The sequence below is a fragment of the Notolepis coatsorum genome (genome assembly GCF_963971535.1).
Source record: "Notolepis coatsorum genome assembly, chromosome: 7".
NCBI lineage: Eukaryota > Metazoa > Chordata > Actinopteri > Aulopiformes > Paralepididae > Notolepis > Notolepis coatsorum.
The window spans coordinates 97,427,300-97,442,477 of NC_140171.1; the positions used below are offsets into that span (position 1 = coordinate 97,427,300).

General features: G+C 43.8%; 1 protein-coding gene across 1 annotated transcript in view; it reads left to right on the top strand.

Moving 5' to 3' along the window:
* The window catches only part of fam83fb (family with sequence similarity 83 member Fb), a 32,286-nt gene extending 24,293 nt beyond the window's left edge, over nt 1–7,993 (top strand). Inside the window, exons 4-5 of the mRNA XM_084319012.1 lie at nt 3,949–4,685; nt 7,584–7,993. Coding sequence (XP_084175138.1) covers nt 3,949–4,685; nt 7,584–7,630 — 784 coding nt within the window. The 3' untranslated portion in view covers nt 7,631–7,993. The remainder of the gene's footprint in view (nt 1–3,948; nt 4,686–7,583) is intronic.
* The last annotated feature ends 7,185 nt before the right edge of the window (nt 7,994–15,178 follow it).

Genomic DNA, 15,178 nt, shown 5'->3' on the forward strand with positions numbered 1-15,178 from the left:
AGTAAGTCATACTGGCCAGCAGTGTAACTAGTAAGAGCAGGTAAGGGGTATGTACACTGTACAGATATGTAAAAAGGATTATACGCAGGTGTGTACAGACAGATTTTTATATACGGTAAGAATAAAGAATAAATATATACAGCATTATTGTACATGCTATCAGGTTTATAAGTAGGTACAGGGTACAAAATAGTTACACGCCCAGCGCCACAGGCGTGTAGATTTAATGTTTGGCCGTCATAAATTAAGGCCTGGGCGCCATCTGGCGGCCAACAAAATCCACTGCATGGGTCGGCATTAATATGATGCAGGGAGTAGCCTCCAGCTGAGCGGGAGAAATGTCGTGGGAGCGGGCGGAAGTTGCCCAATCTGGAACAATCTCCGGGGCTGCAGCTGGACCCTATTGGATGCGGGCGTGGTGAGTTGAAACGAAAGTGAAACTGTGTGTGTGTGTGTGTGTCACGTGTCCGTTCTAATGTTTACAAACAATGAACCTTTAAATGTAAATGAGATGCGCTCCGCTCACGAGATCAAGTTTGTAACATGAGACGCACATGAGGTCTGTCTTCATCCGTTCTTTAGCCTACAAAAAAACCCTGCAATCGCGTTTTTGATTGTGCTCTGATATTTAATTTTGCATTTGATTTGACCAAATATGTGGAGGCATATTCCCGGAGTAGCTCCCCCGGGTCCCCCCTCAAAATTAAGAAAAACAGACGACAACATTAACGTTGACGAGTCCGTTGCTACCACCAGCACCACCGATAACACTGCACCTGCTACTAGCGTCGGTGTAGTTAGGAAATTTAGCCAGAAATGGTACACATCTGATTCCGGGAAACCACGAGAATGGCTTAAATTTGAGGGGGGGGGGTAATGTTTTGTATACCATGTCGTGCCAAAGCAACGGATAAAAGAAAACGAAATTAATTTGTCATCGGGACGTCGGTGATGAAACTGGAAGCCATCAAAAGCCACGAGACGTCACGCTGTCACAGGGACTGCTCTGTTAGATACAAAGCACAGTCTACTCCGCTCCTGGCTGCTCCGACTGTACGACTGTTGACCAAGCTGTCAGAGTCGACTCTGGCTAAAATGCGGATACTATTCCGTAACGCCCACGCTATAGCGAAAAAATCAAGACCATACAGGGACTTCGCCTGGATGTGCGAGTAAGTTTATTGTGTTTTTTTTATAACGTTAGTCCAGCATGTTCATATAGAAGGCCAGGCTCCATGGCGGACCGTGTTGAGGAACTGTCTGAGGAAGAGGACTAAGAACTAAATTAGGGCTGGCCGCCAGAACAATTAGAATATTCGTTCCGTTCTGTTATTATTATATTATTATATTATTATTCCATACAAGGCTGGATGCATTACAGACTCCGCTAACATCCCTTGTTGCCTTGTAGGTGGCAAGTATGGATTTGTTTATCTTGTTTGAAGTTGTTTTAATATGTTCTTTAATTCTTTTGCTTCCATATTGTAAATAAATTCGCAATAAATTATTTGCATTTAAAACTATTAACGCTGACTCATTCCTTCAGTCCACTCAAAATTATGCTAATATTCCTTATGTTGTTTATGATATTAATTGAAAATAGCATACGAGAGTATTATATAGTAATAATAACACATGGCGATATACTAAAAAGCTATTTATAATTTTTGGCTGGTAAAAAATCTGGATGGCTGGTAGTTTTTAAAATCTACCAGCCAAATGGCTGGTAAGTCAAAAAGTTAAGTTTGTTCCCTGAGTAGGTATATAGAATAATTATATACCGGTATATTCAGACTGATTATCCAAGCACTATGAGGGCGACAGTGCCTCGGGAGGTAGATCAGTCGTCTGGTAATTCTGAGGTTCCTGGTTTGATTCCCGCTCCTCCCGGGCAGCGTGTCGAAGTGTCCTTGAGCAAGACACTTAACCCCTAACTGCTCCCGATGAGCAGGTTGGCACCTTGCATGGTTGCCTCCGCCGTCGGTGTGTGTGTGAGTGAATGGGTAAAATGTGAGAACAAATTGTAAAGCGCTTTGGGTAAAAGCTGCTATATAAATGCAGCCATTTACCATTTATTTACATCATCATACTGTAGCTATCATACAGAGTTATAAGGGCAGACTTATAACTCTGTATGTCTTAACATACAGGAAGACATGGGAAGCGTAATACGTTTTATAATAAGTTAATAATAAGTTATTCTTAATTGTGATTTTAGATTTTTGGCTAAAATGTTTACTGTGAGCGATCTGTAGTGCTGAATTTCCCTCGGGTCCTATTCCAGTTTAACACATTGAGTGCCAGCAGGGGGCGCCAGAATTAGCGCTTGAATGCCAGACTTTTTGGGCTGATTTTCCGATATTTCATGATTTTCGTGGAGCTATTTCTATACTATATTATGGCTATGTGTCTAATACGCCCGTCGCTTATCAATGACTTGCTTGCAGTCAACAAGGATTGTTTTTTCATCGGTTCATTTCCGTTTGATACGGTTTTGAAAAACTGACGTTTTTGGAAATTTCCAGAAAAAAACAAGATTCTGTGATAATCGCCCTTTAGTGGAATACACAAAACACGTTGTCATTTTTCGGCCTATTTATGAATCGTTTTCAAATAAACGCTAGATTATCGATAGTATATGTGTACTTATGCACGCTAGAGAAGCGGGCTGAAAAATCGATTATCTATTTCCTGGTCAGCACACACACACGCACACATACACACATAGGGGACACGTTGAGATATATGTGAAAAAAACGTATTGATTACCCCAAGACTGGTAACAGATTCCTTACCTCACATCAGATGTTCTGCAAAAAGATTATTCCAATTCCTGATCGCCATTCCAAATATCGATCGCGTTTATTGATCCAACACTGGGTACTCGAAACACATATTCCACGCTGTTCTGAGGGTCCACAATGAATCCGATCGGCTCGGGTTACATGCCTGAGAAGTAAAATGTGGATTCCGGATTTTTCTTTTCTCATGCATTTTCATTCAGTCCAATCCAATGGGTGCATTACCATCTGGGAGACTATAGGGGGCGGTATTTTCCCTGTTTGAGCTCAGAGACAGTCCCAATGATAACGTGAGGCTAGAATGATGAAACATTTATGGATATCGCTAATAAAAGCAATAACGATTAACGTGGGGGTGGGGGGGTAACTGTACATTGGATTATCAACGAAACCTTACTTGGTCCCAAGAAGAGGGTCTCGTGTATTATTGGGTTTAATAGGAAATGTATTGTACATTGGCGGGGGTTGCGTTAGGACATTTACAGGGGCCAGTTTCGAATTGCAGTCTCTCGTAGGTGCTCTTTGAGAGTGGTTTTGAAAGTGGGTAGTGATTCACATTCCTTTACAGCTGTGGGTAGGGCGTTCCACATTGATGTGGCATAATTGCGAAACGTGTTTAGTCCCTTGTTTGAGCCGAATCTGGGTTTAACATGATTTGTGGAGCTCCCTCTGGTGTTGTGGTCGTGGTATTCACTGACCTTTGGGAAGTATTTTGACATGTACATGGGTACCTTTAGTCGTGTAGTGTATCTTGTAGACCAGGCCCATTGCAAGTTGCTGTACTCTGTCGTCTACTCTAAGCCATCCTAGGTTGTCAAAGTGGGCAGGGGTGAGGTGGGTTCTAGGAGTAAGGTCAAGCAGTAGTGCGATCTGTCCGACTTACGACTGCCTTTTCGAGTTTGTAAATCTTACAACGAATTTACAATACGAAGCCGTTTGAGAATACAGAAGAAGTTCGTAAATCGAGTTACGAAGGAATTCCTTGGTAACTTTCACGTATGTCCATTCAAGAATGAGGCCCATTCTCCTCTCACACAAATCTGAGAGAAACATTGAATGCCTTGTCATAGTATGTGTGTGTGTGTGGTGCCCCCCCCCCCCCCCCCCCCCCCCAATGATAACGCCACCTCTCCCTCATCTCTCTCAGTTTCTCCTGGTGTACGTCGCGCATCGACCGCAACATGGTCACCGTCATGTCGGGGCAGGTGGTGGACTTCTTCGACAGGGACTTCCGCGAGCTCTACGCCATCTCTGACCAGCTGGACCTCTACAAAGAGCTCCACCTCAACCCGCCCGCGACAGTGCCCTCCCCCACCGAGCTCAAAGAGGGGCCCAAGCGTCCGCCTTTACCCGCCTTCACGTCCCGCTTCCAAGTCAGCTTGGGCGACGCGCAAAGGGGTAAACTCCAAGTGCCCGCGCACAAATACTACAACCCAAAATACGCCTTGGCGTATGGGGATGTCCCGGGTCTTACGGGATCCTTACAGGAGCTAGCGGGCGGCAGGGAGAAAGCCCTGTCTGGGGACAACAAGGACCCGGGGAAGACACAAGCGGCCGACAGTGAAAGGACAGACAAACTCAACCCCCTGCCCTGCGAAGAGGTGAAAGGGGGAACCAAGAAGTCCAAAGGGATTATCCCCGACAAGCAGCCACGGCCCTCGTTAAAGCTGAAACTCAAGCCCAAGTGGCCCAGTAAGAGTTCCATCAACGGCTCTCCGACCAGCCCCCTGCCCTCCAGCGGGTCGGGGAAACCCAGCGAGGAGAACGAGGGCGCTTTCGAGGTGATGGTGAAAACGCCGTCTAGATGGAAGAGTAAGAAGTCGTCTAAGATGGGCCCAAAGAGTGAATCTGTGCCGGCGGTGAACATGACGCAAGACAACGAGAGTAAGAATATGAATATATGTATGCAGTGGTGGAAAGTAACTAAGTATTTTTACTCAAGTGCTGTACTTCAGTAAAATTTTTAGCTACTTGTACTTTACGTGAGTATTTTCTAGGCTTAAATACTTCGAAGCTTCGTTCGATGGGCATGGGATTTGAATATGAAAAAAAAAAAGTAGAAGAAAAAATAATAATATATATATTTATTGTGCTAAATCAACTCTGCCTCTCTTCGTTAACCACAACAAGCAATGCTGTTTGTTATTTAAGATGAGGTCGGACTCGGCACTGACAGATTTGTGTTCATTGTGCTGCTTTTATAAAGCCTCAAATGACGGCTTACAATATTTCATGAAAGCAAAGTGTTTTTTTTTTTTTAAGATTTAAAAAGGTTTCAACTTTACAGCACTGACAAAGTTGAACAAAGTGCTGTACAAGTGCAAAAAAAAAAAATATATATATATATATATATATTATTATTATTATTTTTTTTTATCTCGAAGCTTCGAATTAAAATCGAATCTCGGCCCCGAAGCTTCGAATTCCAAAAATGTATTAGAAGGTCAGCCCTAGTATTTTCCTTTCAGGGAACTTTATACTTTTACTCTGTATGCACAGAGTTGTAGTATTAATATGTATGAATGAATTACCTTTATTTATATAGCACCCTTCACAGCACGAATGCACAGGGTGCTTTACACTACAGCATAACATATAAAACAAAAACAAAAATCTTAAATAAATGACAACAGACGGCAGTTAAAAACAGTGAACCAAATAAAATAATAGAATAAAAAGACTTTAAATAAAATCATCAGTCAATAACTAAAAACTATAGGAACAGTGAGGACAAAAGGTGCCTATATATGACCAAAAGCCTGTTTGAACATGTGTGTTTTTAGCTGTTTTTTAAAAGAGTTTTCTGAGTGGGCAGTTCGCAGGTCCAGGGGGAGGGCATTCCAGAGCCTTGGTGCCGTCACCTCGAAGGCTCGATCACCCCTTGTTTTAAGCCCGGACCTGGGGACCACCAGGAGGTGCTGATCGGCAGATCTGAGTGAGCGGGTGTTGGTGTAGGGACGGATGAGTTCAGTGATGTAAATAGGGGCCTGCCCGTGGAGTGCTCTGAAACTAAACGTGAGGACTTTGAAGTGAATTCTGTACCAGGAGCCAGTGCAGGGATGCCAGAATGGGAGTGATGCGACATGATTTTTTTTGACCTTGTGTGTAGCCTGGCTGCAGCATTTTGGACCATTTGCAGTTTTTTCTGTGGATGATTTAGTGAGACAGGTGAAAAGTGAGTTGCAGTAATCAAGCCTAGAGGAAATAAAAGCATGCACGGACAGTTCTAATTCAGAGTGAGATATGATGGAGCAGAGTTTTGCAATATTTCTAAGGTGAAAAAAGCAAGTGCGTGTAAGTGTTTTGACATGTTTGTCTACTGTAGGTTCATGGCCTGGTCGAAAACAACACCCAGGTTTCTCAGATCGGGGTGTATGTTTTCTTTGAGGGACCCCAAGTGGGTGGCCACTCTAGCTGCAGTCTTCTCAGCTGCTACGATCAGCACCTCCGTTTTTGCAGCATTTAACTGTCTTTATACCTGTACAGTGATACAGGTATGAAGACACTATGGTAGTTAGTCATACTGGTCCAGCAGTGTAACTAGTAAGGGATATGTACATATATAGATATAGTATCACTATCTACATATATGTAACCAGGATTATATGCAGGTATGTACAGACAGATGTGGAGAGATATACAGTGGTGGAAAGTAACTGAGTCCGACCAGAATAACTCATACGGGCAATTTCATGCATTGCTGTTCGGATTTTTCAAAACTCTCAAAAGTATTTTTTACTTAAGTACAATTTCGGGCTACTTGTACTTTACGTGAGTATTTTCATTTTAGGTAACTTTATACTTTTACTCCACTACATTTCAAAGGAAATATTGTACTTTTTACTCCACTACTTTTATCTGAACCCATCAGTTACTAGTTACTTTGAAGAGAAAGATTTGACATAGAAAACATGGCAAAGATGTATGAATATTATATACTTTCACATTTGAAGTCTGTCAAAGTCGAGAGGACATTATCAGAGCAGCATAACTGGACCACATACCACTTTAACACAACCTTTAATCAGAGCAGCATAACTGGACCACATACCACTTTAACATAACCTTTAATCAGAGCAGCATAACTGGACCACATACCACTTTAATATAACCTAATAGAGGTCAATGGATCAAGGAATGAATGCTCCCAAGCACTGGATTACACACGCATACTTTTACTTTAGATACTTCAGTTCAGTACATTCAATAGCAATACTTCTCTACTTTTACTTAAGTAGAATTTGAATGGAGGACTTTAACTTTTACCAGAGTACTCATTTATCTGGGTATTTCTACTTTTACTTAAGTAAAGGAACTGTGTTCTTCCACCACTGTATTTATGCATATTATTTGGATGGTTGAGTTTACTCACATAATGGCTAATCTCAGCCGTCACTCTCAACTCTCTCTGTCTCTCTCTCTCTCTCTCTCTCTCTCTCTCTCTCTCTCTCTCTCTCTCTGTCTCTCTGTCTCTCTCTCTCGTGCTTATGGGATATATACAGTTATGGCAGGAGTATTCAGCCGTCCCTCTCCTCTCCATAGCTCCTGTTCTCTCTCTCTCGCCTGTCCCCAGTCTGTATTTTTACGTCGACACTATATTTTTGGCTGTATTTTAGAATGTATCTCTGACTATATTTTTATTCTTATTTGTGTTTTTTTTTTCTTTTTTGACTACCTAAATGTTTATTGTGAGAGATCTGTAGTGCTGAATTTCCCTCGGGATCAATAAAGTACTTCTCTTATATACTGTAGTAATCCTGTCTCTCCCCTTTTGTGTTGTAGGCATAAAGAGTCGGAAACAATCAAAGAAACCGTGTGTCCAGTCCTGAGTCACCATAGTCCAGTCCTGAGTCACCATAGTCCAGTCCTGAGTCACCGGAGTCCAGTCCTGAGTCCAGTCCTGAGTCACCCGAGTCCAGTCCTGAGTCACCCGAGTCCATACCTGAGTCACCCGAGTCCAGTCCTGAGTCACAGAGGCTCAGCGATCCAGGCAGTCTGTGATTCCTGAAATGGGACCACGTGGTCTGAAATGGGACAAATCGTACAAAATGTCTTCCTCAGGCCTCTGAAATTGTGCAATATTGTAAATACGTATGCAGGCCACAATGAATGTATGTATGTATGTTTCTGTTTTGGGTTAAAGGAACACGCCAGAGAGACAAGAAGATGGATACCAGTTTCCTCTCTGTGCGTTCAGTAGAAAGCTATCTGGCTGCACGTTAGCCTAGCTTAGCACAATGAATGGAAGCGGACAGTGCCGGTTAGCCTAGGCATTGTCCAACACCTCTCCCGAAGGCTAACTGGCACTGTCCGCTTCCATTCATTGTGCTAAGCTAGGCTAACGTGCAGCCAGATAGCTTTCTACTGAATGCACAGAGAGGAAACTGGTATCTATCTATCTTGTCTCTTTCTTGAGAAGACGATAAGCTAATTTCCAAAAATGTTGGCGTGTTCCTTTAACAAACCAAATCCATTGTGTGTTTAAGGACATGCACGGTTGTTCTTTATCGCAAGTAAACGCTCTGTCTGGTATGTGTCTGTCTCGTTTTGTTTGACTCAAGTCAAGTCAAGAGTTTTATTTGTCACGGCATACAAGGGCATACAGTGAAATGCGGGTGGCAGCGATTGTGCAATCATACAAGTAATAAGAATAAGTCATAACAGGTATAATGTACATAAAGTTTAAAATGCATTGTAAAAGACATGCTAAGGTCCTGCAATAGTGCAATACAGTGTTAAGCTACAGATGAGGCACTGGGTCTCACATAGCCCCCCTTCTGGCTGTCTAGGTGAGAGAGGGTGTTGTGAAGTACCTGAGAGACCGCATCGTCAGTGGACCTGTTTGACCTGTATGCAAATTGCAAAGGGTCCATATCACTGGGGAGGGAGGCACAAATGTAATCCTTAACCATCCTCTCAAAACATTTCATGACCACAGAGGTGGTCAGACCTGCTGGAGAGGATTTTTTTGGTACCGGGATTATGGTGGACACCTTGAAGTAGGCAGGGACCACGGACTCAGCCAGGGATGGATTGAATATGGTGGTGAACACTGGGGCTAGCTGGTTAGCACAGGACTTAAGTACTGTATACGTCCTGTTATCCCATCTGGGCCAGCTGCCTTTCTGGTGTTCACCCGCATAAATGCTCTTCTTACACTGTTCCGTCAATGAGAGAGTCCCCCCCCCCCCCCCCCGCGGATGCCCCCCCCCCCCCCCCCCCCCCCATGTGACGTCGTTAGCCGGTGAGCTAGCGTCGCCGCTGTTTGCACCGAACCGTGCGTAAAAGGAGTTGAGTTGATCCGCGATTGAGGGGGCGCTGACTTTGTAGTCAGTTAAGTTCAAGTTCTTTAATAGTTGTCATACAGAAGTACAGAATACTTTCATACAAAATGCTTCTTACTGTTACGCTCCAGAGACTGTGCTAGACAAGATAGTATCAAATAACATAATAACATAATATAGCATGAATTTAGAAGAAGAAAATGAGGTCACAGTGTTCGGTATAGACATATGTACAATGTTCTGAGTTACCATATAATATACAATACACAATACTATGCAGTGTACTAATGTACAGTACTATCTAGTGCAAAGCAGAAATGGGATGAGGTACAATTTTAGGTACAATTTACAGTAAGGTGTACGAGTTGTAGTGCAATCCTTCATCCATAAATATAAAGTGTGGGGAGTGGGTGCTACAGTGTGTTTGTTTAAAGTGGGTGTGTGCTATAAAGTGTGTGGAGTGGGTGCTACAGTGTGTTTGTTTAAAGTGAGTGTGTGCGTGTGGATGTGTGTGCTATGTGCGTTTGGTGGTTGTTGTGTAGTGTTCATTCATTGTTCGTTTAGCAGCCTGATGGCCTGGGGATAGAAGCTACTTCTGAGTCTTTCTGTGCTCGCCTTGAGACTCCGGTATCGCTTGCCTGACCGCAGCAGTTCAAAGAGGCAGTTGTTCGGGTGACTGGAGTCTTTAATGATTCTCTTAGCCTTGCCCTTGCAACGCTTGTAGTAAATGTTCTGGAGGGTGGGGAGCCCCCCTCCAATTGTGCGTTCGGCTGAACGTGTCACTCTTTGTAGTCTGCTTCGGTCTTTTGCAGTGCTATTCCCAAACCAGGAGGTGATGTTGCCGGTCAAGATGCTCTCTATTGTACATGAGTAGAAGTTCTTAAGGATCTTCTGGCTGACTTGGAACTTCCTTAGGCGCCTGAGGAAGTAGAGGCGTTGTCGTGCCTTCTTCACCACACTGTTAATGTGTGTGGTCCATGTCAAGTCCTCGGATATGTAGGCTCCGAGGTACTTGAAGCTGTTGACTCTCTCAACCGGTGCCCCGTCGATGCTGAGGGGGCTGTAGTCCTTGACCCCCGACCTCCTGAAGTCCACAATCATCTCCTTTGTTTTGCTGACGTTCAGGGAGAGGCTGTTTTCCTGGCACCATCCCGCCAGGACCTTGACCTCTTCCAGGTAGGCCCTCTCGTCGTTGGCAGAGATCAGGCCCACCACCACTGTGTCGTCAGCAAATTTGACGATTGTATTGCTACTCCGCTGAGCCACACAGTCGTGTGTGTACAGGGAGTAGAGGAGGGGACTCAGAACACAGCCCTGGGGGGCCCCTAGTTATCGTCCGTAGTTCTCGCCATAAACCTCTAGTGTCGTTCTGGGCCATTTGTGCCTCCATCTTGCCAGCGTACTGTATGTCCTCTTAGCAAGCTTTACGGCCTTGCGCAGAGTATAGACTATAGCCTTATACTCCCATGTTTCCTGACGCTCTGGCCAGGTTGCGTGTATCGCTTCCGCAACGGAATTCGGTTTCCGGGTTCCTCTGATTGGCCGCGACCCCCACGTGACCCGCCCCCCTATCCACCGCTCTGCCGCGGCAGCACGATTGTTTACATCAGGGTCCCCCATTTTCAATTCATATAGAACGACTACGCCGTAACAAATCATTAAAAAAATATACCGTTGGCGGTTAGGTGGCCGAGCGGAGATTGCGTTCGTCACCAGCTTGGCTGGCCGTTCACACTAATACAATTGGCTGTATTAGAGGGTGGGAGAAGCTGGCGGGGTGGGTCCGGGTCGTTGTAAACAGCGACTCCTACAGTTCGGTCGGGGCGCCTGCTAAGCGCGGATAGGACCTGAGGGGGATCCTCCCACACGCTACGCCCTCTCAATGAGAATCCGCGCTGCCAGGTGAAAAGAAGCGGTGATTGGCTGGACGTGTGTCGGAGGAAGCACGTGGTAGCCTCCACTCTCCCAGATGATCTGACTGTGGGGGGTAAGTGCGCAGCGACCAGGAAGGGCCTGGGAATTGGCATACGACTAACATTGGGATGGGAGAAAATTGGAGGAAAATGGAGGGGAAAAAAAAGATCAATAAAAAAAAAAATATATATATATACCGTTAACTGGAATATGTTGTGCCTTTACACATATGTTGGATTATGTAATTGGTTTGTCATGACAAACAAATAAAAAAATCGCGATTTACCAGCTGGCTACAACATGTGTGTTGATGTTGTAGCCACCTCCTCCGCGGCAGGAATACTAAGCTCCAGGAGAGAGGGGAGAGGCTGAAAACCCGCAGTTCTTGCCCGCCTGATGGGAGCCGAATCCCCGCATCCGATTTGTCTGATGAATACCCCCAAACATGGAGGTCGCGACTGCATGGAAGTATTGATTGCGCCGTAACAAATCATTAAAAAAAGATACCGTTAACTGGAATATGTTGTGCCTTTACACATATGTTGGATTATGTTATTGGTTTGTCATGACAAACAAATCAAATATCGCATCCGCCGGCTGTCTCTGGCTTGCTCCAGCGGACACCAGAGCTCAGCCCGCGGCGAGAATGTGCTGCCACGAGCGGCATCGCTGAGCTCTGGCTCTGACTACATGCAGTCACTGAGTGTTGTGTTGCTGTAGCCAGCGGGTAAATCGTGATTTTTTTATTTGTTTGTCATGACAAACCAATTACATAATCCAACATATGTGTAAAGGCACAACATATTCCAGGTAACGGTATATTTTTTTAATGATCACTTCTTTACCTCTTGTGACACGACAGCGTCACGTGATCTCTGCCTGTAGGCCGGGTAGAGCAAGATGGCGTCATGATCCGATGTGCTCGTTGATCCAGCTAATGGAGGAGCCGGTACTGCTTTGTAACCGGCTCTGAACTGGGTGTAACAATGATCCAGCGTATTTCCTCCCCTGGTGGTGCAAGCGATGTGCTGGAAGAAGTTTGGCATCACTTTATTCAGATTCGCCTGATTGAAGTCGCCGGCTACGATCATGGCTGCGTCTGGATGTTTGATCTGGTGATTGTTTAGATGGACCTGTAGATCCGCCAGGGCCCTGGCGGTATTCGCTTGTATTCGCACTGTCACGAAAATGGCGGTGAATTCTCTGGAGGGGGATGAAACGAGCGACATTAGATGGACATTTTCAGCCATGTCTCCGTGAAACACATGATGTTGCAATCCCTCACATCTCGTTGGAATTGAATCCTTGCACCGAGATCGTCCATCTTATTCTCCAGCGAACGTATATTCGCCAGCAAAATCGATGGGATCGCCGGCCGGTAAGCAGAACTTTTTAGCCTAATTCTGATTCCACTTCTCCTTCCCCTGTGTTTCCATTTCGTCCCGCCGCCTTTTCCTTTGTCCTCGTCTTTGTCCCGTCTGATCTCCGATGGCCAGTCTTGGCAAAAAGTGTCGTTAAACTCTACTTTCAGTCCGGAGTTTAAGTCCATGAGTGCCTGCCAGTGTTGTTTTTATAAAGAGAAAAGACTCAAAAGCCAAGTTACTTGATCTGTTTGTGATGTTGGTGGGGTGGGGACACTACATTGGGGTGGGGGGGGGGGTGTAACTGTACATTGGATTATCGACGAAACCTTACTTGGTCCCAAGAAAAGGGTCTTGTGTATTATTGGGTTAGGACATTTACTGTACATTGGAGGGGGTTGGGTTAGGACATTTACAGAATTGCAGTCTCCCGTAGGTGCTCTCTTTTGGGGTTGAAAGTGGGTAGTGATTCACATTCCTTTACAGCTGTGGGTAGGGCGTTTAGTCCCTTGTTTGAGCCGAATCTGGGTTTAACATGGTTTGTGGAGCTCCCTCTGGTGTCTACTAGTGGATCTACTATTGGATCTACTTTCTCTGTGGATGGTTTTGTGAATAAATCTCCATTATGCTTCAATTACTGTGTGTTTATTGTATAGCAATAAGGTTGGGTGAATTCGGTCATTGTATAAATGCATTACATCACTTGAAGTTGTGTGTTATACAAATTAGATCACGCCTATGGGGGTCTAACACTCCGTCACGTGATGTAATGCTTAATTATATACTTTTACAGTGGTGAAAGAAGTACACAGTTCCTTTAAGTAAAAGTAGAGAAGTATTTGCTATTGAATGTACTTAAGTATCTAAAGTAAACGTACACATTCAACATGACGTTTGTGTATCCATTGACCTCTATAGGTTATGTTAAAGTGGTATGTGGTCCAGTTATGCTGCTCTGATTACGTCCTCTTGAAGTTGACAGGCTTCAAATGTGAAAGTATATAATCTTCATACATTTCTTATTTTGTATATTATGTTTTCTATGCAAAATCCTTTTCTTCAAAGTAACTAGTAACTGATGGGTTCAGATTAATGTAATAGGGTAAAAAGTACAATATTTCCCTTGAAATGTAGCGGAGTAAAAGTATAAAATTCCCTGGAATGAAAATACTCTCATAAAGTACAGTAGCTTGAAATTGTACTCAAGTACAGTACTTGAGTAAAAATACTTAGTTACTTTCCACCACTGTATATATTACTGTATATATATCCACACCAGTTTGTACATACATTACCTGCATATAATAACTGTTTACATATCTCTAGATACTATATCTGTACCCTTACCTATACTCTTACTAGTTACACTGCTGAACCCGTATTACCTGTAGTGTCTTTATACCTGTATGTATCACTGTACATATTAATACTACAACTCTGTGCATACATCTGATTAGCACTATTACTCAGTAGTACTAATTTATATATTTTATACCCAGTTTAATCACCACAGTACATTGTGTATTACTACTGCACTTTACTGTTATATTTGCACTCTGGCTAGATGCCAAACTTATTTTTGTTGTACTGTACTTGTGCTGTATAATGACAATACATTTTAATATAATTGTATCTAAACTGCAAGCCCCATACAGCCACAGTGACAGTCTACTACTGCTAGTGCTAATGCCCACGAATGATGACGTTCATAAGTAAAAATAGTGCAGGTTTAATTACAACTATTGCATACTATCAAATATCAATCCCAGTATCTGTCATGAATTCGAGAGTGAAATTGTCCCCAATCCAATAACCTTTCATTTGCATTTGGATTGAGCCTTTAACACTTTGAATGCCACTCACGGTTATTCTCGGGTTTACCCCCCGACCGTTGAATGCCCATCACGAGATTTCTGTTTAAAAAATAAATAAAATTATTAGCGATCTGAAATCATATTGCATCAAGCGAGCCTACCGTTAGAGATCCAGGCACCGCCGGCGCTCAGATGTGAAAAAAGCGCCCCCCCTATCGTCTCAGATGGTAAATCACCCTTTTGGATTGGACTCAATGAAAGTGAATGGGAGAAAGGATTTCTGACTCCACATTTGACTTCTCACTGATGTAACCGGGGTCTACCAGAGTTCATTCTGGAGCCTTGGTGCCGCGGCGAATATGTGTTTTACTGTATACATGATGGATCAATCAAATGAGCGATTTTTTCGAATGGCAATCGGAAATTGGAATAAACCATTTGGATACCATCTGACCTCAGGTAAGGAATCTATGTTATCAGTCTTAGGATAATCAGACTCGTTTTCACGGATATATAAGCGTTTCCCCTATATGTGATATAGCTGTTTTGACTGTAAAAGCCATCAGGAAATAAGAGCAGCGATTATCAGCGTGCGGCACGAGCGGCATCTGCCTTGACAATGTTGACTGGAAAATGAGTCTTTGATAAGCGACGGGCAGATTAGACACATAGCCATAATTTAAAACATAGATTAGGCGATATTAAGTTAACATTGGAGTGGGTTTGGGCATTGAAGGGGGTAAAAAGGAAAACACGGCTGGCTCCCAAAGTGTTAATAAGAACTGTCATTGACGATGCACTAGGCCGGTGTGGATCAGTTTTAGGAGTGTGCCCCCTAGTGGTTGGGTCAATGGGCACAGTAGGACTCGGAAAGTAGGTTGGATTGCACTAAAGTCACCTGGCAAATGATCATCACAGCTTCCATTCTCTCTCCCTCAGTTCTCCATCCACCTTCTCGCTCACTCTCTCTTCTCTATATTTGGACTTTAGTGTGTTTATATAAC